Here is a 25,213-nt window from a genome sequence, read left to right as displayed (position 1 = left end):
ATTTATGAGCATTTTCATCATAAAATCACAGAATCACAGAATGGTTTGGGTTGTAAGGGACCTTAAAGAAAATCCAGTTCCAACCCCCCTGCCATAGGCAGGGACACCTTCCATTAGACCAGGTTGCTCAAAGCCCCGTCCAACCTGGCCTTGAACACTGCCAGGGATGGTGCAGCCACAGCTTCTCTGGGGAACATGTTCCATTTTGAGTTATGTTAAAATAAATTATATCAATCCACTAACAGAAGGATAAAGAGAGTTCTCAAAATACTCAAATAAGCAGAGCATGAGTTTAATATTACTAGACATAAGCAAGGTGTTTTAATTTTTGTCTTTGTTTCTCACTATCCAAACCTATCTTACTTGTCAATAAATTAAATTAAGTTTCCCTGAGATGTCTGTTTTGCCCATGACAGTAACTGGTATGTGATTTCCCTGTCCTTATCTGAGCCCACAAGCTCTTACATCTTATTTTCTCCCCCTGTACTGTTGAGGAGGGGGAATGAGAGAGTGGCTAGGGGAGCATTAGGCAGCCAGCCAAGATCACTCCTCCATAGATACCAATACCATTTTGCTTACTTGCCTTTTTTCCATATATTCCTGGCACTCCTTGATCTCCTTTAGGACCCCTTTCTCCCTAGACAAAATGTGTGTAAGTTAATTTTTAAAACAGAAGTAGTTATATACAGATACATATATACCCAAAGTATGCATACATGTAAAATGAAGCAGGCAAAGAGCTCCATCTGATATAAAAAATGTATTCAAGACAGTAAATGCAAATTTTGAATTTTCCAAGCTCTCCTAAGGGAGAAGCCCAGAATGTCCAGTGCTGCTGGTGAGACTATTGACAGTTCCCAGGCTTTATGCTTCCATTTTCAGTAGAAGGCACTTCTTTGAGTTTCTGGTCACTTCAATATAGGTAGATACCTAAGTGAAAATTCAGTTTGTTAAAGTGCTGCAATCTTCTGAAAACCTTATATGAAAAGTTTAAAACACAAATTTGGAAAAACTAGCAAATTCAGTTGAGTACCAACACAGAAGAGCAAAAGATACGGTTGATGATGGGAACACAACACATAAACTCACTGTATTAGACCAGAACTATCCTTCAAAATGCTATCACTCAAATTCAATGACTTCAAGGCTTTCATTTGTCATGAAGATGATTCTAAGTAGTACCAAATCAAACTCCAAAATGATTACTAAAGAATCCCATGGAACAGAACAGAAATTTAAAAAAACACGTAATTTCCATTGCTTGATATGTACATAATGAAGCCTCATGGCATGTATCTTCCTTCAGTTTCAGCATCACATCATTTTATGTAGGTCATCAAATGCACCTACCTAGTACTGTACATAAACTTATTTTTCCTTTATGTTAAACTATAGAGTAAGTTAAAATACATGAATATTGTAACAAGAAATATTTAATTTCAACCTTTGGTGCTGGCATCCCATGTAATCCAGGAAAACCGGGTAATCCACGGTCACCCTAAAAGAGTAAACACACTTTAAATCCTTATATGTAAATCAGTAGTAATATACTACAGTAACACTCATATTCTCAATGATCAACAAATAGAAGAAAGATGTTATATTTCACCATATCAACTACATAACACTGGTATGCTCACTGATGAGAGTCTGTTGATCTTTAAACAAGATTCAATACATACAAGAAAAAAAAATCACTGTATTTATTAGAATAAATTTTACTGTAATCTTTCAATTAGGTTTATGGAGGTTCAAAAGCAGCAATTTAACTCTGACAAAAGGAAAAAAAAGCTTGAAAAGAGCTGGGAAAAATCTCTGTAGAGTTTTTTTGTAGAGATAATTGTACCATCTAATTTTGTAGAGATAATTGCACCATCCAATCCTAATTCCCAAATAATAAGGAAATTCCCTAAATCTGAGATGGGTTTGCTCCTACCTCTTACTGAAAATTTTAAAGTCCTACTGACTTTATCAAATTTCTCAGCACTTACTCGAGACGAGCGAGTATTAAAAAATAAGGTATTACATACTTTCTAAAAACTAAACCACATTAAACAAAATACACTGAGAAAACAACTTTGGCACTTTGACAAATCAGTTCTCATTCCAGTGCAAGAAAGAATCCACTTTGGTAAAAGCAGTTGGTAATTGAAAATACAAGCCAAAACATCAGTTCTTCTTATTGTCCTCACAGGTTTTATAATAATTGGTAATAATTTGTCACTACCTGACTTGAAATAATAAAAACAAGCTTAGTTGCTTGTTTCAGTAGACAGGATTTGCTTCATTCATAACAAAGACCCAATCACCAAATCATTTTTGGATAATCACAATGTTTTCTCTCTGTTAATACCTAACTTTATACGGAGTAACAGATTTCAATTTGTTTAATATATTTCAATCATAAAGGAGTAATAGTAAATTATGCTCAGATATTTCAACTTCTAATACAAAGGATAAGAGAAATCATGTCTCTGTTTTACCAAAACCATTCATGTAGAAGTCACATATTCACAGAAGACAGGAACATGACCACAGGAATGATAGCTTGTGGGTTAGTATCAAAATATCACTCAATAAAAAAGTACTGAAAACAGGCAATGGAATTGAGTTCAAAAAAATCAGCAAAGCTTATAAAATAAACACTTCATGCATCCGTTGCTTCTTAATGAAGAAGAATGAAGCCTCAATTTCTGCTCAGAAGCAGTGATTCAATTACTGGATAAACCAAAACTGGAAACAGTTTTAAATTAGTTGCTACAGAAACTTTACAAGTAACGGGATGAAATTAAGAGATGAAAATTTGGGATGCATCATCAGGAAAAAAATTCTAATGGCAAGACATATTCTACAGCAGAAGAAGTTTTCTAAAACAGTGGTGGAAGCCCTATTTCTTGGCACATTTTAAACAAGGCTGGACTGAGCATTAGGAAATATTCTATCTGTCACAACCCTGCTGTCCTGGGTTTAGCAGTAGCAGTCAATTTTTTCTCCTTCTTAGTAGCTGGTGCAGCATTGTGTTTTGACTTTCAGCCTGGGAATAGAGCTGATAACACCGATGTTTTTAGTTGTTGCTAAGTCATGTTTACTCTGACCAAGGACTTTTTGAGTCTCATGCTCTGCCAGGGAGGAGAGGAGGCCAGGAGGAAGCAGAGACAGGACACCTGACCCAAGCTACCCAAAGAGGTATTCCATACCACAGCATGTCATGCCCGGGGAGGTAACTGGGAGTTACTCGGAAGGGCACAGGCTCTCTTTTGGGGTTGGACTCATTTCCCTTATCATGTTATTTCCCTTATCACTATTATTACTGGTGGTAGCAGCAGTGGTTTGTGTTATACCTTAGTTACTGGACTGTTCTTATCTCAACCAGTGCAAGTTACATTCTTTCGATTCTCCTCCCCATTCCTCCATGAACAGGTGGGGCGGGGGAAGGAAAGAAAGAGGGAGGAAGGGGGGGGAGTGAGTGAACGAGCTGTGTGTCTGGGTTTAAACCACGACACCTGCACTGCCAGGAGAATAGTTTTTCATCATCAGTGTCTTATTTTCTGCACATGGCCCAATACTGAATGATTAATTAGATTAACATCTAAGATCAATTAGATTAAGATGCCTAAAGCCACAAAAGCACATTTTTCAGCTCTAATTATGAATTTGAGAACTCTGCTGCACAGTGAAGAATTTAAGGATATGCTTTTAATATTAGGAACTTTAGAAAAAGAAAATTTTACAGTAAAACCTGTTTGGAAAACAAGTGTGTATTTTACAAAAAAGGCTTTGTTTTTTTAATAAAGCAAAACCAAAATATGTTTTTATCATAGGGAAATTAGAACATTTCTAAACACAGGGCAAAAGTGTGAAAGAAGGGTGGACACAACTATTTACACAGCAGTGAGACTTGCCTATAGCCAGTGGCTAGTTTATTCACCATGTATACAGGAGGTCCAGGTTCAACTTCATCATGATTACGAGAAGAGAGTTTTATATAAGCTTACACATCTGTCTGCAGCCACAAGCTACTGGGCACACCTCAGCTACAATTTTCCATAAAAAGGTTTGCTTTCAATTAGTCTGTGTTTTCTGATAAAAAGTGCAATCCAAAAATTCCTACCCAGCTCATCTGGATGCTCACTTAAAAAGGGTGCAAAAAGATAGAAAGAAACTGTTCTGACAGGTATCCATAGAAAACTGTGCTTACAGGTATCCATATTAAGATACGCTTTCTAAATATAAATTATTCAGTAGAAGAAAGGTGTTACTGGCAGTGCTAAAGCCTATATAAACTCTAATAAATGAAGCAGAAGAGGTTCAGAACTGAAGACACATTCTTTAGAATTCTTATACCTTCTTTATTGCATTTTTTAATAAACAATTCTCACAGAAGACTCATGTGAAAATATTGATACTGTTCAGACTGTTCAGCCAACAATATTCAGCAGTATAACCAAAAATGATAAATGGTAAGAGTAAAATTTAATTTTTTATTTATCACTTTTCTTTTTTTTTTTTTTTTTACCTTAGCCCCATCTTTCCCCGGCTCTCCCTTGATACCTGGTAAGCCACGTGGTCCCTAAGAGAGAAAAAATTAGAACCAGCTCAAATACTAACTCAGATAGAGAATGAGACACAGCCAGTCATTCACAGTCTAGGAGGTTCCTCCAGTGCATTGATGATAACTTCTTAATGCAAATGGTGAACGAACCAACTAGGAGAGGAGCGCTGATGGATCTGGTACTCACCAACAAGAAAGGTCTGGTTGAAGTAGTGACGGTCAATGGCAGCCTGGGCTGCAGTGACCATGAGATGGTCAGTTTAGGATCTTGTGTGGGAGGAATAGAATACCTAGCAAGGCCACATTTCTGGATTTCCGAAGGGCAAACTTTGGCCTCTTCAATCAATTGCTAAGGGAAGTATCATGGCAAAGGGTACTAGGTGGTAAAGGGGCTCAAGATAGTTGGTCAGCATTCAAGGACCACTTCTTCAAAGCTCAGGATCAGAGTGTCCCAATGAGTAGGAAGTCAAGTAGGCGAGCCAGGAGACCAGCATGGTTAAACAAGGAACTGCTGGGCAAACTCATACAGAAAAAGAGAATGTATGGATTATGGAAGGAGGGGCTGACCACTTGGGAGGAATATAGGACAGCTGTTAGAGGATGTAGGGAAGCAATTAGGACAGCTAAGGGTTCCTTGGAACTTAATCTGGCAAGTCGGGTCAAGGACAATAGAAAGGGCTTCTTCAAATACATAGCGAATAAAACTAACACAAGAAGCAGTACAGGCCCACTGCTGAATGAGGTGGGTGCCCTGGAGACAGAGGATATAAAGAAGGCAGTTGAGACTGAGGGGTGACCTCATCAATGTTTACAAATATGTAAAGGGTGAGTGTCAGGATGATGGAGCTAGGTTTTTTTCAGTGATGTCCAGTGATAGGACAAGGGGCAATGGGTGTAAACTGGAGCATAGGAGGTTCCATGTGAACATCTTTACCGTGAGAGTGACAGAGCACTGGAACAGGTTGCCCAGGGGGGTTGTGGAGTCTCCTACTTTGGAGATATTCAAGGCCTGCCTGGATAAGTTCCTGTGTGATGTACTCTAGGTTACCCTGCTCTTGCAGGAGGGTTGGACTAGATGATCTTTTGAGGTCCCTTCCAACCCTTAGGATTCTGTGATTCTGTGATTCTATGTAATACAACATGACCTGCAGAATGATGTGTCAACAGGTTGATCACATCATTTCAGTAACCAGATACGAAAGCAGAACCAAGCACCAAATATATCCAGCACACTATCATAACCCATTACTGGGAAACACGGTCTGTACTAGTTCAGAGATGTCATAGAAGCATAGAATGGTTTGGGTTGGAAGGGACTGTAATGCTCACCTAGTTCCATCCCCCTGCCATGAGCAAAGACACCTTCCACTAGATCAGGGTTCTGATCTATGTTTCCCATCCAACCTGGCCTTGAACACTGCCTGGGATGGAACATCTACAATTTTTTGTGGCAATCTGTTCCAGTGTCTCACCAATATCCTAGTAAAGAATTTCTTCTTAATATCCAATCCAAATCTACCGTCTTTTAGTTTAAATCCGTTTCCCTTTGTCCTGTCACTCAATGCCCTTGTAAAAAGTCCCTCTCCAGCTTTCTTGCAGGGCCCCTTTAGGTACTGGAATGCTACTCTAAGCTCTTCCCTGAGCCTTCTCTTCTCCAGGCTGACCATTCTCTAGCAGCCTTTCTTCACAAGAGAGGTGTTCCAGCCCTCTGATCTTCATGGCCCTCCTCTGGACTCACTCCAAAAGGTCCATGTCCTTCTTTATTTTGGTGGCTCCAGAGCTGGATGCAGTACTCCAACTGGGGTCTCATGAGAGCGACACAGAGGTGAAGAATCACCTCCTTCAACCTGCTGGTCACACTTTTTTTGATGCATGTCCCCTTCCTTTGAAATGTCCATCAGACAGCTTTCACATATGTCATGTTGCAGGCTTGTTCTTGGCCCCAGCATGTTCTCAGATGTTTAATTCAACAAAGTAATATATCCTAGACTACACAGCCAGAGTGGATCATGCCACAAGCAAAATACAGCACAGGTTTCAATAACTGTCTCAGTAAGGACTACTAAATTAATACATTGAAGAATGAAAAAAGAATTCTGCTCCATCAGTCTGGGCATTATCTGAAACCTTCTTTTGAACTGTGGGTAATCAATCACACTGAGAAGGCTTCAGATTACTGTTACTGATTCTCAGAAAAATTGAAGGCACTGCTATGGCAGGGGGTTTAGAACTAGATGATGTTAAGGTCCTTTCCAACCCTAACTATTCTGTGATTCTATGATTTGGCTTGGGGATCGTCTAAGCTCCAGCCGAATCCTGCTCCTACAGGCCTTACCTAGCACTGATTAGATTACAGTCTAATTGTCATTCTACCTACAAACCCCAAAGACATGCGAATTCCAAAGCAATTCCCCCAAGGACAGCCCCTGACTTCAGGTCATCCCTTGAGCCCTTTTCATTCCCCACACCTCAACTCTCAATGACAAGCAATGGATACTGGGAAAGAGCTGGTAGGATTTGTCTCAGATTTCCAAATTCACAGCATGAAACTAAAACTTACTTGAACCCCTGGAGTCCCTGGGATACCTGGAGCTCCTGCTGATCCCTGATATCCCTAAGGAAAAGAAATCAAGACTTGTAACTTTTTGTAAGTTATAGTTACAAATTTCCAAACACCTATTTAAGGAAAAAAAAAATCTTCCTGATCACTAAAGAACTGTTGGCACAACCCTGTCATTTTGGGTCACGAATTTTAGTAAATGCTGTCCTAATTACAAATTTGAGATTCAGATTTCAGCTTTTATCTCTTCATCTGAAGTCTGCAGACTCCAAACCTTATGCTAAAATCTGTTATTTTAGAACTGCTACATGAGAATGTGACAAACACACTGGTTTATGTCCACTTGGAGGAAGAAAAAAAAAAGACTCACATACGTAGACACCTTTTCTCTCTCTCTCTCTCTCAAGAAACATAGCTGAAAAATGACAGGACTTTTAAAGGCTTATTTCCAGTTACAGGCGTAAGTGTTAACAAATAATGCACGTTCTAATACATTATGCAGCTAGTTTTATAGTACCTCTAAATAAAAAAAAAAAAATAGTCCATTCTCAGTATTAAGAACTTAGCTATGAACTTCAGGATATACAACAGGCTATGCAAGTTAAAAAATGAATAAGTAATGTGATGACTGGGATTACAGAAAGAAATGGTAAATAATTTGTGACTTACTTGAAAAGAGAATTTCAGGAATGCTTTACTAGAAATCAACATTGTCAGAACAAGGGAACCTTTACAGCACCCAAAAGATATGCCTAAGCTGTTTTGGTAGACGGATTTCAATTAGCACAGCTAAGACAGCCAGTTTTTACGGAAAATTAACAATTGCTTTAGAAGAATCTTTTAACAGAGGAAAGTAACTGAAGGTTAGGAATTTTACTGAGCTCTAGAAAAAACATGTCATTCCAATGGACAAAATGAGCTACAAAGAGGGATTTTTTTGAGAATAAGAGGAGAACTTGTCCTATAAATCTCTGAGACTATTTGGCTCAGACTTCTCAACAGAGAGCCCAAACAGAATTTGATAAATCCCATAAAATGGACTATTCAATTTCAAATACCCTGAACTTGATCTTGATTTGAACTGGAAGAACTAATAATCCTATTTCTAAATGAGTTTCAGTCTTAAAATATAGCACAAAATTTAATGGGGGGATTTCCAAAGTGGTAAAAAGGAGCTAATAGAACCTTTTTAGTACAAAGAAAGCAATGTATATGTCTCATTTCTTCTCTAAATCAGTCAAAGATTCCTGAGATAATAAACAGAGCTAAAATTATTTGCTTGGTTAGATACAAGAGAGTACTTGCTGTGCCCTCTTCCCAAAACACATCTGAGCAGATGCCCAGTGAGCCAGCTGCTAATGGTTAGTACAGAAGTAAACAGAATTCTAGGTCTCTGTCATACATAGATACTTTATCAAGCATTTCATTTTTAGTGCTCAAGGCAGTTCTAGAGAAATCAGCTTTAACTGTAAATGGTGCAGCATTCCCAGGTTGATTACAGGCCTCCCTGGTAGCTGAAACAATTCACCAAGCAAAAAAATTACTTTTAAAAGTTTATCCATTTATTTATTGAAAGTAAAAAAGTTTGTATGACTTCCTGTAGGATGTAATTCTACATAAATAAAACTTTATTTCACATTCTAAATTTCTGAAATGCAATTTCCCTTCCTTTTACCTGAGTAAGGGAAGAAGTAGAGAAGGACAATTTCCTGGCTGAACTGAATTTCAAAATTCACAGGATGAATGGAGGATGGAAGAATTTTTGGCTTACAAAACTGCATATTTGGCTCAGAGCTAGATCTTGTAATGCAATTTTAAAGCAAATCAAACTCATTGTCCCTGCGTTTGTTTACCGGAAAGCTGGAACAGCCAACATTCAAAAGGAAATCCACAGAAAGTCACAAAAACAAGAATCACCGTCCAGTACAAATAACACAATAACACAAATAACCTTCTAACAATTATGAAAATCAGCTTTCATAAAAACTGAGCACCCTTTTGCTTCAGTACTCCTTCTCCAGTAGGGACCATCAGTCTACATACTAACTCCTACAATTTTTTTGCAGTTCAGTTAGCTCAAGTCCTCTTCCCTTAACCTCGAAGCTCTCAATAGCAGTATGTATGTGATGTACATACATATGCTTTGGGAACAGATGTGCCGTAGCTGACATTTTACATAAAAGGGACATAAGTGAAAATTGCCTTTTCAATCGCCACAGGTGAGTTCAGGACTGAAGGTAAACTTTCAAGTAAGGTGAAAGCATCAAATTCACCACTAAAAAGAAAGAATTTTTTTTACTGGGACTTTCTCTTCACTCATGAATTCTTCAGAAGACCCACAAATGGTGTGAAAAGTATTCTAGCTAACCCTGAACTTGATATTCAGTCTTGAATCTAGTTGCCTAAACACAGACAGCTCCTGCCTTTTGAGCTTCCTTAGACACCCAGTGTTAGAAGATAGTGCCACAAAATATTTGGGGGCATTCATCTTTTTGAAGCAGCAGTGTGGGAAGACAAAATACTTTATAGCATTAGAATTCCACACCTCCTGGGGTATATTAGTGTCCTGGGTTCAGCAGTAGCAGTCATTTTTCCCCTTCTTGGTAGCTGGTGCAGTGCAATGTTTTGACTTTCAGCTCGGGAACAGAGCTGATAACAAGCGATGTTTTGGTTTGGCCAAGGACTTTGTGAGCCTCATGCTCTGCGAGGGAGGAGGGGAAGCCAGGAGGAAGCAGAGACAGGACACCTGACCCAAACTGACCAAAGAGGTATTCCATACCACAGCACGTCATGCCCAGGATGTAACTGGGAGTTAGCCGGAAGGACTGGGAGACTGCAGGGTTGGAGGAGGTATCGGTCAGAGCTTGGTCGGGCTGGGGGGGCGAGTTATCGGTCGGCTGGTGGTGAGATGATGTATTCTCTTCCCTTGTTATTTCCTTTATCATTATTATCATTGGTGGTAGCAGTAGTGATTTGTGTTATACCTTAGTTACTAAACTGTTCTTATCTCAACCCGTGGGAGTTGCATTCTTTTTGATTCTCCTCTCCATCCCTCCGAGAGCAGGGGGAGGGCAAGAAAAGGGGGGCAAGTGAGCGAACGAATTACCTGACTGGGTTTAAACCACGACAGTTCTTTTTGGCGCCCAACGTGGGGCTCGAAGGGTTGAGATAACGACAGATTTGACTGGATTAATAGTCACTCGTCACAATGCTGATTTATTGGCTTTCAGAGTTGTTCTTGTTGATCTCACAGCTTCAGAATGTTGTAAGTTACGTAGAGCCGGTATTTGCTGTGATAGTGTTTATCAAGTATGGGGCTTGGGCTAAGGTTCTTGTCTCACTGTGCTTTATGGCAATGGCTTGTAATACGGGCGGGCTCCAGCAGCAGGGCGGGACGGACGTGGCCGTGGACTTGTACCTGGCCGTCCGGCTGCTCTTCACCGCCCTGGCCCTCACCCTACTCTCCATCTTCGTGAGGCTGCGGGGAGCCGAGGGGGAGCGGCCCCGGGAGCCGGCGGCAGCCGAACCGGCCCGGGAGAGCGGCCCCGGGGACCAAGCGGCGGCGGGAGCGGGGCCGGAGGCCGCGAGGGTACGGCTGCCGATGGAGGAGGTCGGGGCGGTCGAGGAGCGGAAGGAGGCGGCTGCCGAGCAGCGGGAAAAGGCGGCGGAGGAGCCGAGCCCCGCGGCGGAGCCCAGCCCCGCGGCCGAGCCGAGCCCCGCGACGGCCGAGAGCATTTCCCGGAAGCCGCCCGCCGAGCCCCAGGAGGATGCAGGAGACCACGCAGCATTTCCCAGTAAGGCAGAGGAGGAAGAGCTGGACTCCGGAAAAGAGAAGCTGGCGGTGGGAGAGCCGGCAAGCACAGCAGCTACACCAGCCCCAGTGACAAGCACAGCGGCTACACCAGCCCCAGTGACAAGTACAGCAGCGTCAACTGAGAGTTCTGAAGGTTTTGAATGGCCTTTGGGTATCCTTGGGACCTGCCTGCTGATTGTGGTGGGGATCAGCATGTTGGCACACACACAGACTGTGTGCTACCCACAACCATTTTGTCTGATCTCAAAAGTTAAGCAGAGTCAGGTTTGGGTCTTGTCTGGGGTTAGACGACGATGCAGGGGGACCAAGAGATTTTCCCCAAGGCTGGACAGTCATGAGTGGCAGGGTGTGTGGGACACTATGGGCAAGTATCTAGTCCACTGGGCCCCTCCAGTGCTTTGGAAGCGTCGGAGATGGAAGGCAGCTGTATGGAGTCCCCGGCAACAAGCTGCAGAAACTGCTGAAGGGGACAGTGAATTATTTTGAGCCTGGTGGGCCCATGGCACTTCAGGCCATCAGAGCAGAGATGCAACATAGAGATGGACTCATGATCGAGGGGTGGACTTAACAATGGACACTATTGCCCAGGTTATTCACGAGTGTGAACACTGCACACAGTCTCTCCTGCTCTGGAAGACTGTTACAAGAGATGGAGCCTGACATCATGGACCAGATGGACTCAGCAGCTTTATAGGGACTGGTCCATGCACTAAGATAAGAGTGCACTGAGATAAGAGTGATGGTATATTGAAAATGTGGGATCTGAGCATGACGTGAATGGTATGGAATAAGGGGTGGATAATGTCCTGGGTTCAGCAGTAGCAGTCATTTTTCCCCTTCTTGGTAGCTGGTGCAGTGCAATGTTTTGACTTTCAGCTCGGGAACAGAGCTGATAACAAGCGATGTTTTGGTTTGGCCAAGGACTTTGTGAGCCTCATGCTCTGCCAGGGAGGAGGGGAAGCCAGGAGGAAGCAGAGACAGGACACCTGACCCAAACTGACCAAAGAGGTATTCCATACCACAGCACGTCATGCCCAGGATGTAACTGGGAGTTAGCCGGAAGGACTGGGAGACTGCAGGGTTGGAGGAGGTATCGGTCAGAGCTTGGTCGGGCTGGGGGGGGCGAGTTATCGGTCGGCTGGTGGTGAGATGATGTATTCTCTTCCCTTGTTATTTCCTTTATCATTATTATCATTGGTGGTAGCAGTAGTGATTTGTGTTATACCTTAGTTACTAAACTGTTCTTATCTCAACCCGTGGGAGTTGCATTCTTTTTGATTCTCCTCTCCGTCCCTCCGAGAGCAGGGGGAGGGCAAGAAAAGGGGGGGAAGTGAGCGAACGAATTACCTGACTGGGTTTAAACCACGACAATTAGTTAAATATACATTAACTAATACAGGAATTTAGACACCCAGTAACTCTGTATATACGTAAACACTAAATGTAGGTGTCAGACTCAACCTCAGCTATAATGTTTCATCAATGTTGTCAATCAGCATTACTCCACAGCGCTTTCTTTACATTTTTTTTCGTTATTTCACATCCATGCAACTGAAATCAGGAATATACAAAATCTCCCTCTCAATTTATTGTGGGTGGAACAATACTGATAAATTTCTAGTGCCTGAAAAATCTGTAAAGGTGAAGTGACAAACAGCAAGATACTGAGACACTAAGTTTTGTACCAAATGACTGGATATTTAAAACAAAAACCACAGATAAAATGTAACTTTGGAATGTTAAAGAAAATGGAAATAATTTACAAGTAATTATAAGGTAAAAAGTTGAACAGACTTCTTAGGCCAAAGAACTTACATAAAGGACATAGTCAAATTAGCAACACTGTTATCATCAGTGAATAAGAGCCTTGCTGAAAAATAAAAGTTTGTTTACCTGTAAAGGAAAGAGCTGAGCAAGAAGGACATATGACAATTATTAATTCCAAAGAACTTAGGTGCAATAGCAGAGTAAATCTTACAGGTGTATCTTCAATGCACTCACCTAAAGAAAAAAGTCCAGGCAGCATTCACAGGTGAATCATATCAGAAATATATAAAATACAAATAAAAATGGAGGTCATATTGATAAGGCAATGACAACTGCACTGCATGCTGACTTACTGAAAAGCTTTCGGAGTCACTGAACAACATAAATGACAAAGGCATGACAGCAGGAAAGCCAAGGGAGAAGTAAACAAGCTCAGCTTGGCTAGGAAGTAACCAAGGATCAACTGTAATGGTCTAAAGATATTTAAAGACTGTAAACACTGAGTAAACAGACCCATTTAGGGTGATGTAACTAAGCATAATTGAATTCAACTGAAAAAGATTTTACTTGATGGTAGGAAAACATTCTGACAGAGAGGTCTGTGGACCTCTTGTGGAAGCCTCCTTAAAGTCAATTTGAAGCACAATTATCTAAAGCATTAGACGAGAAGTTTCCAAACCCCTTTCAAAAATACATTACATCTTAAAGGACAGAAATTCTTATTGCTATTCAGACATGTATCCCCACCTACGCTCAAATTTGCAGTCACAATATGACCTTCTCCCTCATTGGCAATATCAGTAACTAAAATCCTGCAATACAACAGAAATGTTAGAATGCACTTTCTGTATTTGGTTTGTTTCAGCCTTTGTCTGAGAAGATATTTATCATCTAATGCTTTTGCCTCAGGTCCTTCCTCCTCCTTTTCTCAAGGTGCTTTTTTCCGCTCTCACCCCCAAACAATCTTCTCTAACACATCACTATGCTTGTACTCATGTTCCTACTGCCTTTTTTTTCCCACCTCTTTGAACATGTGGATCAGTTGAGCAGTCCTCTCCAGTGGGACTGTTTAGACCCTGTACCTTATTCCTTTCTCTTAAGCAGGGGTAACTCAGGAGCTCAGAACAAGTGTCATCTCCTCTCTCCTCCCGCTGTTAAACAGCACGGCCCTGTAGAAGGGCTTCTCATGGCATCTGCTTCTGCAAGCTATGAGAACTGCCTCTGCAGTGAAGCCCCTCTGTCTACACATATCAAAACATGAAAATGAAGGGTAGATCCAGTATTGGATCACAAAGATAACTAAATGCCACTTTTACCTTCCAACACAAATTTAGGGGTGATTCTTAATCAAAGATTAATAAATCACATAAACATTATTATGGGAGAAGTACAGAAAGCAGGTTTTGTTGCCTTGAATGTTGCCTTATTTTAAAATTGGTTTTGCTTTGTTTTGTTTGGGCCTGTTTAATTCATTTGATTACACTTCCTTCCATTGGCTACTCTGTCATCTGCAAAGGCTTTCATAGCTCAGAGCTCTTAGCGGTATATTTTACCTGAGAATGATGTTCTGGGCTCAAATACAACAAGAGGGAAGACAAAAAAAAAAAAATCTATCAAGATTATTAAATAAAAACTCATAAATCAAGCTTTAAAAGTTCCTGAACTTCAAACTCGTGGAAGATGCAATGATGTACCAAGGGAGTATAACTTCCGGCTCCCTACTTAGGTGCTTATCCTCATCATCTACCTTTGGCTTCTTATGTATGATTATCTTATGAAGATAATCATACAGTCTTTTGCCTGAAATGTATAACTGGATGCAACTCAAGTCAGCATCAGGCTTCGCCCTGATTTCAAAGTAGGAGGTCTTGGTAAAGCCATTACATGATTGAATTAGATTGGAGTAATCATATTTCCTTTCAGAAGAACAATGTCACAGTGTGCTACTGAGGAATATTTATTTTTCTGAAATTGAGAGCAACATTTGACAGCTGAATTAGCAACTATGTGAAAGTTTCCTGAGAAAAGTAGCTGCAGAGTTTATACCAATTTAAATCCACAGGCAAACCATCCAATAGGACAGGTGATCCTGCCCCTCTACTCTGCTCTCGGGAGACCTCACCTGGAGTATTGTGTGCAGTTCTGGTGTCCTCAACATAAAAAGGACATGGAACTGTTGGAACAAGTCCAGAGAAGGGCCACGAGGATGATCAGGGGGCTGGAGCACCTCCCATATGAAGACAGGCTGAGGAAGTTGGGGCTGCTCAGCCTGGAGAAGAGAAGGCTGCATGGAGACCTCAGAGCAGCCTTCCAGTGTCTGAAGGGGAGCCTATAGGGATGCTGGGAAGGGACTCTTCATTAGGGACTGTAGTGATAGGACAAGGGGTAACGGGTTAAAACTTAAACAGGGGAAGTTTAGGTTGGATGTAAGAAGGAAGTTCTTTCCTGTTAGGGTGGTGAGGCACTGGAATGGGTTGCCCAGGGAGGTTGTGAATGCTCCATCCCTGGCAGTGTTCAAGGCCAGGTTGGACGAAGCCTTGGGTGATATGGTTTAGCGTAAGGTGTCCCTGCCCATGGCAGGGGGGTTGGAACTAGATGATCTCAAGGTCCTTTCCAACCCTAACGATTCTATGATTCTATGATTCTATATATACATGAAACTATTACCCATTTTTATTCCAAAAGTACTTTTGAAATACTCGGCTATTGCCAGTACACTAAGTCCATCATAAAAGATTCGGTCTTCAGTTGGTCGCCAAGTATTAGTAAACTCTAGGTAGTACAACTGCAATAATGTACTATAGGCCTTTTTTAAAAAAGAAATATTGGAATGATTGGAAACTACTTATCATGTGAAGGTTTTGAAACCTTATGAACTATGTACGTGGGTATATCAGTAAAGTCAGTCTCACCAGATTATTTTTAAAGTACTTATTGTTTATGGACACCGTAAAGACAAGACAGATGTTTCCAAACTTTCCTGAATGAAGCTAGTTGGAATACTGGAAAATTGTCCAGATATGCTAGCCACGTGCGTCAAAGTTCAAAATTGTCAAATAAGTGTATTGTTTAATTGCTTTTAGCAGACCAATAACCTATCTCCTCTATAAACCACAAGTGATCACTGAATAGACTCTGTTCATTTATTTTTCCCCTTAACTTGAGTTTTTCCCCAGTACATATAAAGTATCTTTTGAAATAAAAGAATGGCTTTGTGACTGCAGTCAGGCTGCTGAACATTCCCAGGGCCAGCAATCACTCCAGCTGCTTCTTTCTGATGAATAATGCCAATTAAAATCAGTTCCAGTTTACTATTTTTAGCCCTGTGCTTATTTACCAGTAGGATTTCTCCTGACATGACAATGTAATTATTTCAGGTCCCAAATTACATTTTTGAATTAAAAAAAAAACCAGTATTTTAGTTACTCATAATGCTTCTCACTTTTCTGCTTTTCTCCAGTTACTTCAACTGATCTTCTCTGTATATATCAAAGTATGGAAAATAAACAGCTGGCAATTAATGAGGAAAAACAAAGAATCTATAAACAGAACTATTAAAGGAAAAATAATTAAAGAATGATTGAAAATGAGTCATGTTTATGTTCACCTTCCCAAATATTAGAGCAAACAATTTTACTAACAGCAGGTGAACAATTGCTTTCTGGGGATATTGAAGATATTCATGGGAATTGTTTTGAATTTTTCTGGACTGAAACAAAGTTTTACAACAATCTAGCCAGCCCACAAACAATAAACTAAATTTTCTTTGCTGTTTTACTTTAAAAGTCAGTTACATATAGTAATATAAATGCATGCCTAAAACCCTTCTCAGAGGAAGAAACATTTTGTTGACCAGTTATACTGTTCCAAGAAAATGAATACCAGATAGGCAAACTGGAATAACTTTAGAGAACATAAAAATGTGTTTGGGAACAGAGAAGACTGACTTTCCAAGAAAAGCTTTTCATGCAAAAGTCATTCGATTAAACACTGACTACACAACTACCTGTAAGCCTATTGTGCTGTCTGAATGAAGATCTTGCTTTTCAGAGATCCCAGGGGATACAGCTAAAAAGATCCATATACGCAAAGTTATCTCTAAGAAGGAAAATCACTGATAGCACATAAAATGTGAGTTTGCATTAGCAAATAAATAAGTAAAACAGAAGAAGACAGAGAGAGTAATCTGTTTTCCTGCACAGTGAATCTAAAGGGTGTCCTGCTGTTCATGGCTAAAAGCTGGCTGGGAAAGCACTCAAAAACCTACTGTAAGGAATGGTAATGTACCGGCCAGAGCTGCAGATGATCTAATAGGTTTGCAATTACGTCCTTACAAAGAACAAGTGCAAAAAGTTACAGTTGATGCTTCAAAGAAATTAGTTAATAAAGCTATACGATTGAACTGCAAGCACTTCAAATAACAGGAACTTCAATTCAGCAAAATAGTTAACATTTCTCCATTAGTGGGGCTTTCTGATTCTCTGCAAATTGTCTGAGATGCTTTTGTTAACCTTTATGTTCACTGAATGCCCATCTATGCACATTGACTCACTCACAAGCAAAAAATCATAAAAAACATAATTGCCAGATAACAAAGTTACAGAAAGACTAACTTATTTCTCCTTCATGATTCACACTGTTAAAAATTCAAGTGCTTATGAGAAGATATATAGCATTAAAGTAGGAACCTGTTAATAAAAGTATGAAAAAGTCATAATAAATTGTTTCTAAAACAATACTGTTGCAGCTGACTGGACACTTCAGAAATGAAGCCTTAATCTTTCTAAGAGAGAATGGAAACTGACAGTTCCTTACCAAAATCCAGCCCATCCTGTCTTTACAGTATCACTTTTTTTTTCAAAATACCACAGTAGAATAACTTAGGTAGGAATTTAGTAGGAACAACATGCTAGAGGTACTAAAATGGATAAGCAAGGGCAGATTTGGAAAAGACTTGTGATTAGTTACAGTATCCTCATGAATCTTTCCACAGGACAGAAAAATTGCTAAAAGTGAAGTTGAAAGGTCCAGTCCAGGCCTTTTTTGCCATTCTCTGAAATCTCTCTAGTTTCTCAAGTGTGGACCAAAATGCCCCCAAAAACTTAATATCCCTTCTAAGTCTCAACCAAACCCTTAGACCTTTAGTTCTCCTGTCCATAATACAATGTTTCTGTCATAAATGATTTTGTCTTCTCTGCACTCATCCACTTGTATTTTCTAATGTTTTGGAACATCTTATATTTTAATTCTTGACAGTATTTGGGACTCATTCCTAATTGTATTTTCTGTGGCTTTCAGGACATGATGCTTACCTTCCCTTCTACTTCACCATGGAGATCTCAAAATAACACTACAACCTAAGGACTCAAGCATAATATTTTATCCTCACAATAAGAATGAAAAGCTACAATGAATTACCAACTTCTAGTACATGCATGCACTTTTGTTTTCCTGCTTTTGGTATCCAAGCAGAGAAATTATCCTCTTTTCAGAAGCAAATTAATGCACCCAATTGTCTTTTAAATTATCTTTTTTTTAGTAAATATATTTAAATTAATATAATTAAAGTAGCTTCTAAAGAACACTAAGCAACATCAGAAGCCACATTCTTAGAAACATGGGTGGTCAAGTCTCACAACTTTTGGCCTGCCTTCTCTTAACACAGATACACACCATCACTTTGGTGATAACAGACTGAAGTCTGTTAACAAAACCCTACTCAACAGGGAAGCTTGGCTGCCAATATCTTAGAGGCTTCCAATTAGATTCAGAGATCTAATATACTTTTTAATGAAACTTTAGGCTATTTTTATATACTTATTTGCTTTTATTACAATTTTATTACAATAAAGTATGGTAACCACGAAGACCAGATGAGCCATTGCCAAATATGCAGTTTTTATTTTAGGGATATATGTTATTCATCTACTTTCTTCCAGTCTTTACCATTCCTAATAATGAAATGCTAGGTTAAAAAGTAAAACCTAGGATAAAAGAAAAATACAGGTATTATTATTATGTGTGTTTTAACACATAATGTCTAGAACTGCAAAATGTTTTTGTTTTTAACATTGTATATACATATATACATCCTTTGATGGACTACTTGTGGCAGCCTAAAAAGAAACTAAATGAACCCACATTAAACATGAGAAGCAATCCCTAAAATAGACAGGATTTTATCTGCCCGAAAGCGCCTTCTAATGCAAAAATTCTTAAGTAGTAAAGACTGAAGGTCAGGTGGTAACTGCTGCAAACTGATGCAAAGACTAACAGGAGCACTCATAGCCTGTTCTCTGCTATACAATAGTGCCTAACTCATGCTGCCATATTTACAACATTTTAGCTTGAAACAAAAACACTATGAATGACATCTTCATAGAATTGTTATGTTCAGATAGCGCTCAAGTGATATTCACAGTTTCAAAGAACGGACACAAAATCATCTAAATTTGAAAATCAGGTATCATGTATTTTCTCCTGTTAGTTTTGCATTTACAATATGACTAAGTTTTTAGTACTCACAGGCTTACCATCTGGACCAGGCTGCCCAGGATAACCATGATTCCCAGGCTGCCCAGGGTCACCCTATGGAGAAGCAAATATGTTAACACACAACATATATGAAAGAACATTTTAAAATTAGCATAGAGCAACCTTTGCCCTGATAAATTCCACAAAACAGTGGCTGCGAGCCCTGATACTTTGTATTGAGGAGTAATTCCTACAGCAAAAAAAAGAACTGATATTGTAACCCCCTCCCTGGGGAAATTCTCCCTAACTTCTTGTTCAGGACTTGGGAGAAATGAGCACCCTCAGTCACAGCACAAGTATGGCCCAGCACCTCAAATGCTTTCAAGCTTTTTAACATCTGAACAGAAATAAAACCACTTTTGACCAGACAGATGAAGAAATAGTTATTAAACCCTTGTTAATCTTGTAGTTCTACCCTGAAGAAAACTCTCATCTGCTTTGGCTCTTAAAGCAAAAGCACTGGAAAGGCAGGAACCAGGATCAAAACCTGCTAAATACTAAACTCCTCTCCACATACTTATTTCTGTCTTAAATATATATGTATATATATAATCCATTAGGTTTCTTCTTATAAGCCTTTTGCAATTATCTTGATAACCTCTGTTATGACCATGTTAAATGAAAAGAAAAATCAGTTCCCCAGGGTTCGTGCTTATGGTAAGAAAGCAGGAACTTAACTTCCACCTCAATATACCCTCTGAATGTATCAAAGTTCTCTGTTTATTTTACTAACAGACTTGATTTAAGCCCAGCAAAATCCAGTAAGAGTTGGTCTATGGAAACATTTTACATCTACAGGAGCATTAAGCAGGTGCTATGTTCTTCAACCTGAACCATCAACAGACCTGCAGGTCAATTACAGCTGCAGAATTGTTATAAACAGGATATGAAACTAGCTTTCAATGTGACTATGAAAAAACATGTTTTCACATATAAACCACAGCAATTTAATGCTGAACTAAATGAAAAAGGGATATAGAATAATGTCTCTTTAGAAAAGCATACCAGGTTACCCAGAATAATTACTGTCCAAATTAAGAAGTCCAGGTTTGAAATTAGAGCAGAAGTAAAATTGCTTTCAAATACACTATCTAAACTATGAAATAGTATGCCTTTAGCTTGAAAATGTTAAAATATCAGTTACCTTTATTTTTTCTTTTCATTTAGTTAATTTTATTGCACTCCATTAGTATCACAAATACACAAATTAAGTTTAAATTTATACAGCTCCAAAGTCAGGTACTCAGAAGTTAAGACATACTGTTAAAATAACCTATACAATTTTCTGAAATTTTATACACTTTTATACTTTACAGGATGTGGCTTTAAGGTTTTTAAATGATAAATACTTGCTTCTCTCTCTTTTTCTTCTAATATGCTAAAGAGAAAAAAAAGGTAAAAGACCACAATAATTCCATCATATGAAATAATCTCCAGCTTGTAGATTCCAATTCCCTGATTATAGTTATCCTTACCATTGTAGCAAAACACCCTCTGAGTTGATGTTGCTGCAGCAGACTGTTAACCCCTTAGATAATGAGAGTAGCGTTTTTTTAATAATTTGTTTAATGAGAGCAGTTTGGCAATTTCTTGTCCACCCTTGTAAGGCAAGCTAGTCACTCTGGAAGCACTGCTTGGTACAGTTACTGAGAAAGATAATACAGCAAAGTTCTAGGGATTTCAGTTTGCCACGTTAGACATCTGACAGTCAGGTCTGTTTCTCAATCCTCCACCAACATTCAAGGCAGTCATCGGAACAGCTAAGGTGGAACTCACCCAGTAAGCATCTAGTCCATTCTTTGTTAAAGAAGTTAAAAAACCCACTGCATTAAAACTTCCATTAGCAAACCATTTCATGCTGAAGTACAAGGAAACAAGGATTTTAAATCCATGAACATTTTCTTTAAAAAATAAGACACATTTGTGTTACTATGATTTATGGCACCACAATGCGGCCTTGAGGATTCTAATCACTGTATTCACGCACTGGAAACCAGAAGCAGGAGAATTTGTCCACTACTGTTTTAACCTGTCTGACTGTGACTGGCCAAGATAGATTGGACAAGAAAAAGATTAAAAAAGAATAAAAAAGCATGTATGCTCAACAAGACTGAATGGAAACTTACCTTGGGGCCTGGAGGTCCTTGTTTTCCTGGCGGGCATATGCAGGGGGCAGGCGTTGAGCCTACATCACTAGGACCATTCATGCACTACGAAGAGTGAAACCAGCCATCAATACACATGGCACAAGCATTCGACAAATGTATCATAACATTATATGAAGCTGATTATGATTCAGTTGTGTAGGTCTTGCCTCTGTCTCCTTTGTTCCAGTGAAACTTCTGCTTACCTGAATATTGCCCTGAATTTGCATGCATGAATTCATCATTTTATCCAGAAGAAAAACAAATAAAAAATTAAGTACTGATACTGGGCTGATATCTGAAACCCTATTTGCATTTCCACAAGTATTTTGTCACACAGTTTGACAATTTTAAATCTGGTAACATGCAAGACTCTTCTCCTAAAGTAATTGATATTAATCACTTGAAGTGTGATCAGTTATCAAATATAACTATTTAGATTGGATATAAGGAGGAAATTCTTTCCTGTTAGGGTGGTGAGGCATTGGAATAGGTTGCCCGGGGAGGTTGTGAATGCTCCATCCCTGGCAGTGTTCAAGACCAGGTTGGATGAGGCCTTGGGTGTTATGGTTTAATGTGAGGTGTCCCTGCCCATGGCAGGGGGGTTGGAACTTGATGATCTTAAGGTCCTTTCCAACCCTAACTATTCTATGATTCTATGATTCTATCATTGAAGTTTGTAAAAAGAATTTAATAGATATTATGTAGAGCATAATGATCACAACTGACGGGCATGCTATCATGGGTAGCAAGCTTGAAAATATCTTAAAAGTCAGTCTCCTACCTCCTGGGCATGTGTCCCACCTAGGAAGCTACAAAGGAAAGGTGGGGCATGGCCGCTATGTCCAACTCCTGCAAGTCACTAGTCCTGGCCCCCAAGGGCACCCATCTTCCACAGACCACTAGATGACCTTCTCCAAAATATGCTCTCTACCCAAACAGCAGTAAACACTAAACCTTGGCAGACCAAATCACCCTCTAGAGATACTTTTTTAGGTATTTACTTCTCACCAGTAAGACCACGTGAAACCTCAGTGTTTTGCCAAGGCAGGTGAGTGGAGAACTATTAGATCAAATCCCATCAGCCCCAGGTCAAACACCCAAATTTACATGCATCTGTACTAAATGAATTTTTTTTTCACCAGCAAATTCTTAGAGCTGTGGAAAGGCAAAATTTGAGAACACAAGATACAAAAAGCAGACTTTTTTACGTATTATCTAAAACACTTTCTAGAACATTTTAATCATATTTTCTGAAATAATGCAGATTTTTTTATAATGCTCTCTGAATGTAGTTCTTTCTCAGGGTCAAATGACAGATCAAAACACAAATCCAAGTTTCCTTTGCAACTGAACCAAGTGGAGGCTAGGGGATCGAGAAGATGTTTAGGGAAGCTATCATATCAAGCCTCCAAACAAGCTCCCCCCTTCAGAGAGCTCCCTTTAGCATGATGCAGGTAGCAGCTACGTGACTGCGCGTATCCCCATTCATTTTGCAACTACATCCACCCTTGCAAATTAGAGAAGTGGAACTGAACTGCGAAAAAATATCAGATCATTTATTCTAATAAACGTGGGTTTCTTCAGAAAACTGATTTTTAATTTGTCTATTGACTAGAGTTCAACTAATGAAAATCCAGCTCTTTGAAGCTTAGCAAACCTCTGTCCTCTTTTCAAAACAAAGTGTAAATTCCCTAGAATAAGTTTACATAAAGTCAAATACTACCTTAAATTGAGTTTGAGCAGTTTATGATTGAGCCTACCTCTCCATTCTGAAACAAAAAGAAACACAGTTTAAGAGTACAGCAATATTTGTAATAAGCAAAATCCATTCATTTGTAAATACTACCAAAACCAATCATAAATTTCAGGCTGTAACTGTCAAGGAATTAGAATTCATAATTTTAGACTCAGACTTAAGTGCAGCTGCTATCAATATATATGAATTTCTAGTTCATTTAATTTAAGGGTCTTTCAACAGAAGCTATCAGTAGCAATTTTTAAAAGACAATGACAAAACTAGAATTAATACTGAACCATGTAAATATTTACACATGACATGTTTAGATTTGTGTCAAACCTTCTGCCAGGAGTAACCTCATAAAAATATAAAATAAAATAAAATAAAATAAAATAAAATAAAATAAAATAAAATAAAATAAAATAAAATAAAATAAAATAAAATAAAATAAAATAAAATAAAATAAAATAAAATAAAATAAAATAAAATAAATTTCTCTGCTTACTCATTCATGTCAGAGAATGTACCAAAATATTGCTAAAATCTCTGATCTCTGCCTAAATCCAGCATCTGGGAAAACACACAGCAGCACAGAGGCAAGGCCAGCTTTTTCTCACGCTCCTGTGTGACTATAGGCTCTGCTATTAGCTGAGTTGAGTTTTCCAATATCTGCAACGCCATTGAACAATCCATCCCCAAATATTTCAGCATACCAACCATGAAATTGTCTGTCTTCATGGTTTAATAGGCACCATTAGCTGCACCATGTACAGGAGCTTTCTAATTCACAGTCAACACAGACTTCATACACAGTCCTATGGAGACAGACAGCATCCTCTGTATTCAATTTTTGACTTGGGCAACCTCTAGAGAAGGTTATCTTCCTCCAGAGACCGTATAGGGAGTTTAAAATTAATGTGAAGCCATGTATCTTCAGGAAAGGGGATGAATTCAAGCTGTAATTAGTACATACAGCCCCTGCTTAGTTCAGGAGCTTTGACACAATTGCACTTTGATAGAACACACCCACAAACCACATATTCCTCTTTAGAGATCATTCAACATTTTTATTTTCTGACGGAGTCCAGAATTTCATGGGTAAAGTCCAAACTTAATTCACAACAACAACAACAAGTGAAACGAAGATGGCAAAAAGCAATCTTTTTGCTTGGACTTCTTGCCAAATCACAGAGAATGCAAGGAAGGACGGACTTTTTAGTGTTTACTTTCTTCGTGCAAAAATTTCTTTCATTGGTTTACTTTTATAGCCTACTTTTATTTTGTAAAGAATAAAAAGATACATGGTGCAGTTAAATAGCCAAATACTAAATTTACTTCAGGATTTAAAGCTAACTTCACAAAAGCATTCCTGAACCCATTAGCTCTTGACACACACAGTTAGATTTCAGAACAGCTAATAATTCAGCCAGCCACTTGTTACTTAAATGAAAGCAACAAGTTTTAAAAAGCCCTAATAAGGGTGCTGACTGCAACAGACACAAATAAATAGAAGAAAAACAGACTAGCTGGGCATCTGGGCAAGTCTGACAAAAAAAAAAAATAATGCATGTGGATGTTGAAGATTTACAGGTTCTAATGTCAAACTGGCTAAAGGGACCTAATGATAAATCAAATCACAACATGAAGAATACCGATTTACAAAGTAAGACACTGGTGTCTGATTATCTTTAGCCTAGTTTGTTTTAGACACCAAACAAAGGAGGACATTTTGAATGAAACTGTATGCAGAAAATAATCTCTTGATTATATTTTGAGATGGGAGCTGAATACTTTTGAAAATCTGGCCCAAACCCTGTGCCATGAATGGTTTCCAAATCTGTTTGCATGTGTTACGTATTTCACTGTACAATTAACTGCAAGTAAGAGGGCAACCAAAGAGTCGATGGATCCCCATAAGCTTCCTAATTGTGTACATGAATCATAAAATCCTGATTTTATTTTCATCCTATCTACAATATATTTCATGAAATTTTGGCAACTTTAATGCAATATTTACAGATACTTCTGATAGGAAAAAGTGACTTAAAAATATAGGTTTGTTGATTATATTCAAAAAAATCAGGTATTAAATTACCTGACA

At 39.0% G+C, this 25,213-nt stretch overlaps 1 protein-coding gene across 1 annotated transcript in view; it reads right to left on the bottom strand.

Annotated features, from left to right (window-relative positions):
* COL21A1 (collagen type XXI alpha 1 chain) overlaps positions 1-25,213 on the bottom strand; it is a 107,620-nt gene that overhangs the window by 42,914 nt on the left and 39,493 nt on the right. Inside the window, exons 8-14 of the mRNA XM_062626143.1 lie at positions 23,135-23,143; positions 21,354-21,437; positions 19,219-19,281; positions 7,113-7,166; positions 4,517-4,570; positions 1,445-1,498; positions 584-637 (exon numbers count right to left, since the gene is read on the bottom strand). Coding sequence (XP_062482127.1) covers positions 584-637; positions 1,445-1,498; positions 4,517-4,570; positions 7,113-7,166; positions 19,219-19,281; positions 21,354-21,437; positions 23,135-23,143 — 372 coding nt within the window. The remainder of the gene's footprint in view (positions 1-583; positions 638-1,444; positions 1,499-4,516; positions 4,571-7,112; positions 7,167-19,218; positions 19,282-21,353; positions 21,438-23,134; positions 23,144-25,213) is intronic.

Source organism: Pezoporus occidentalis, unplaced genomic scaffold (assembly GCF_034315485.1).
Source record: "Pezoporus occidentalis ecotype Australia unplaced genomic scaffold, CSIRO_AGI_Poc_V1 ctg29, whole genome shotgun sequence".
NCBI classification, from domain to species: domain Eukaryota; kingdom Metazoa; phylum Chordata; class Aves; order Psittaciformes; family Psittacidae; genus Pezoporus; species Pezoporus occidentalis.
The sequence above is the reverse complement of the archived record's forward strand: the minus strand, read 5'-3'. Positions and strand labels throughout refer to the sequence as shown.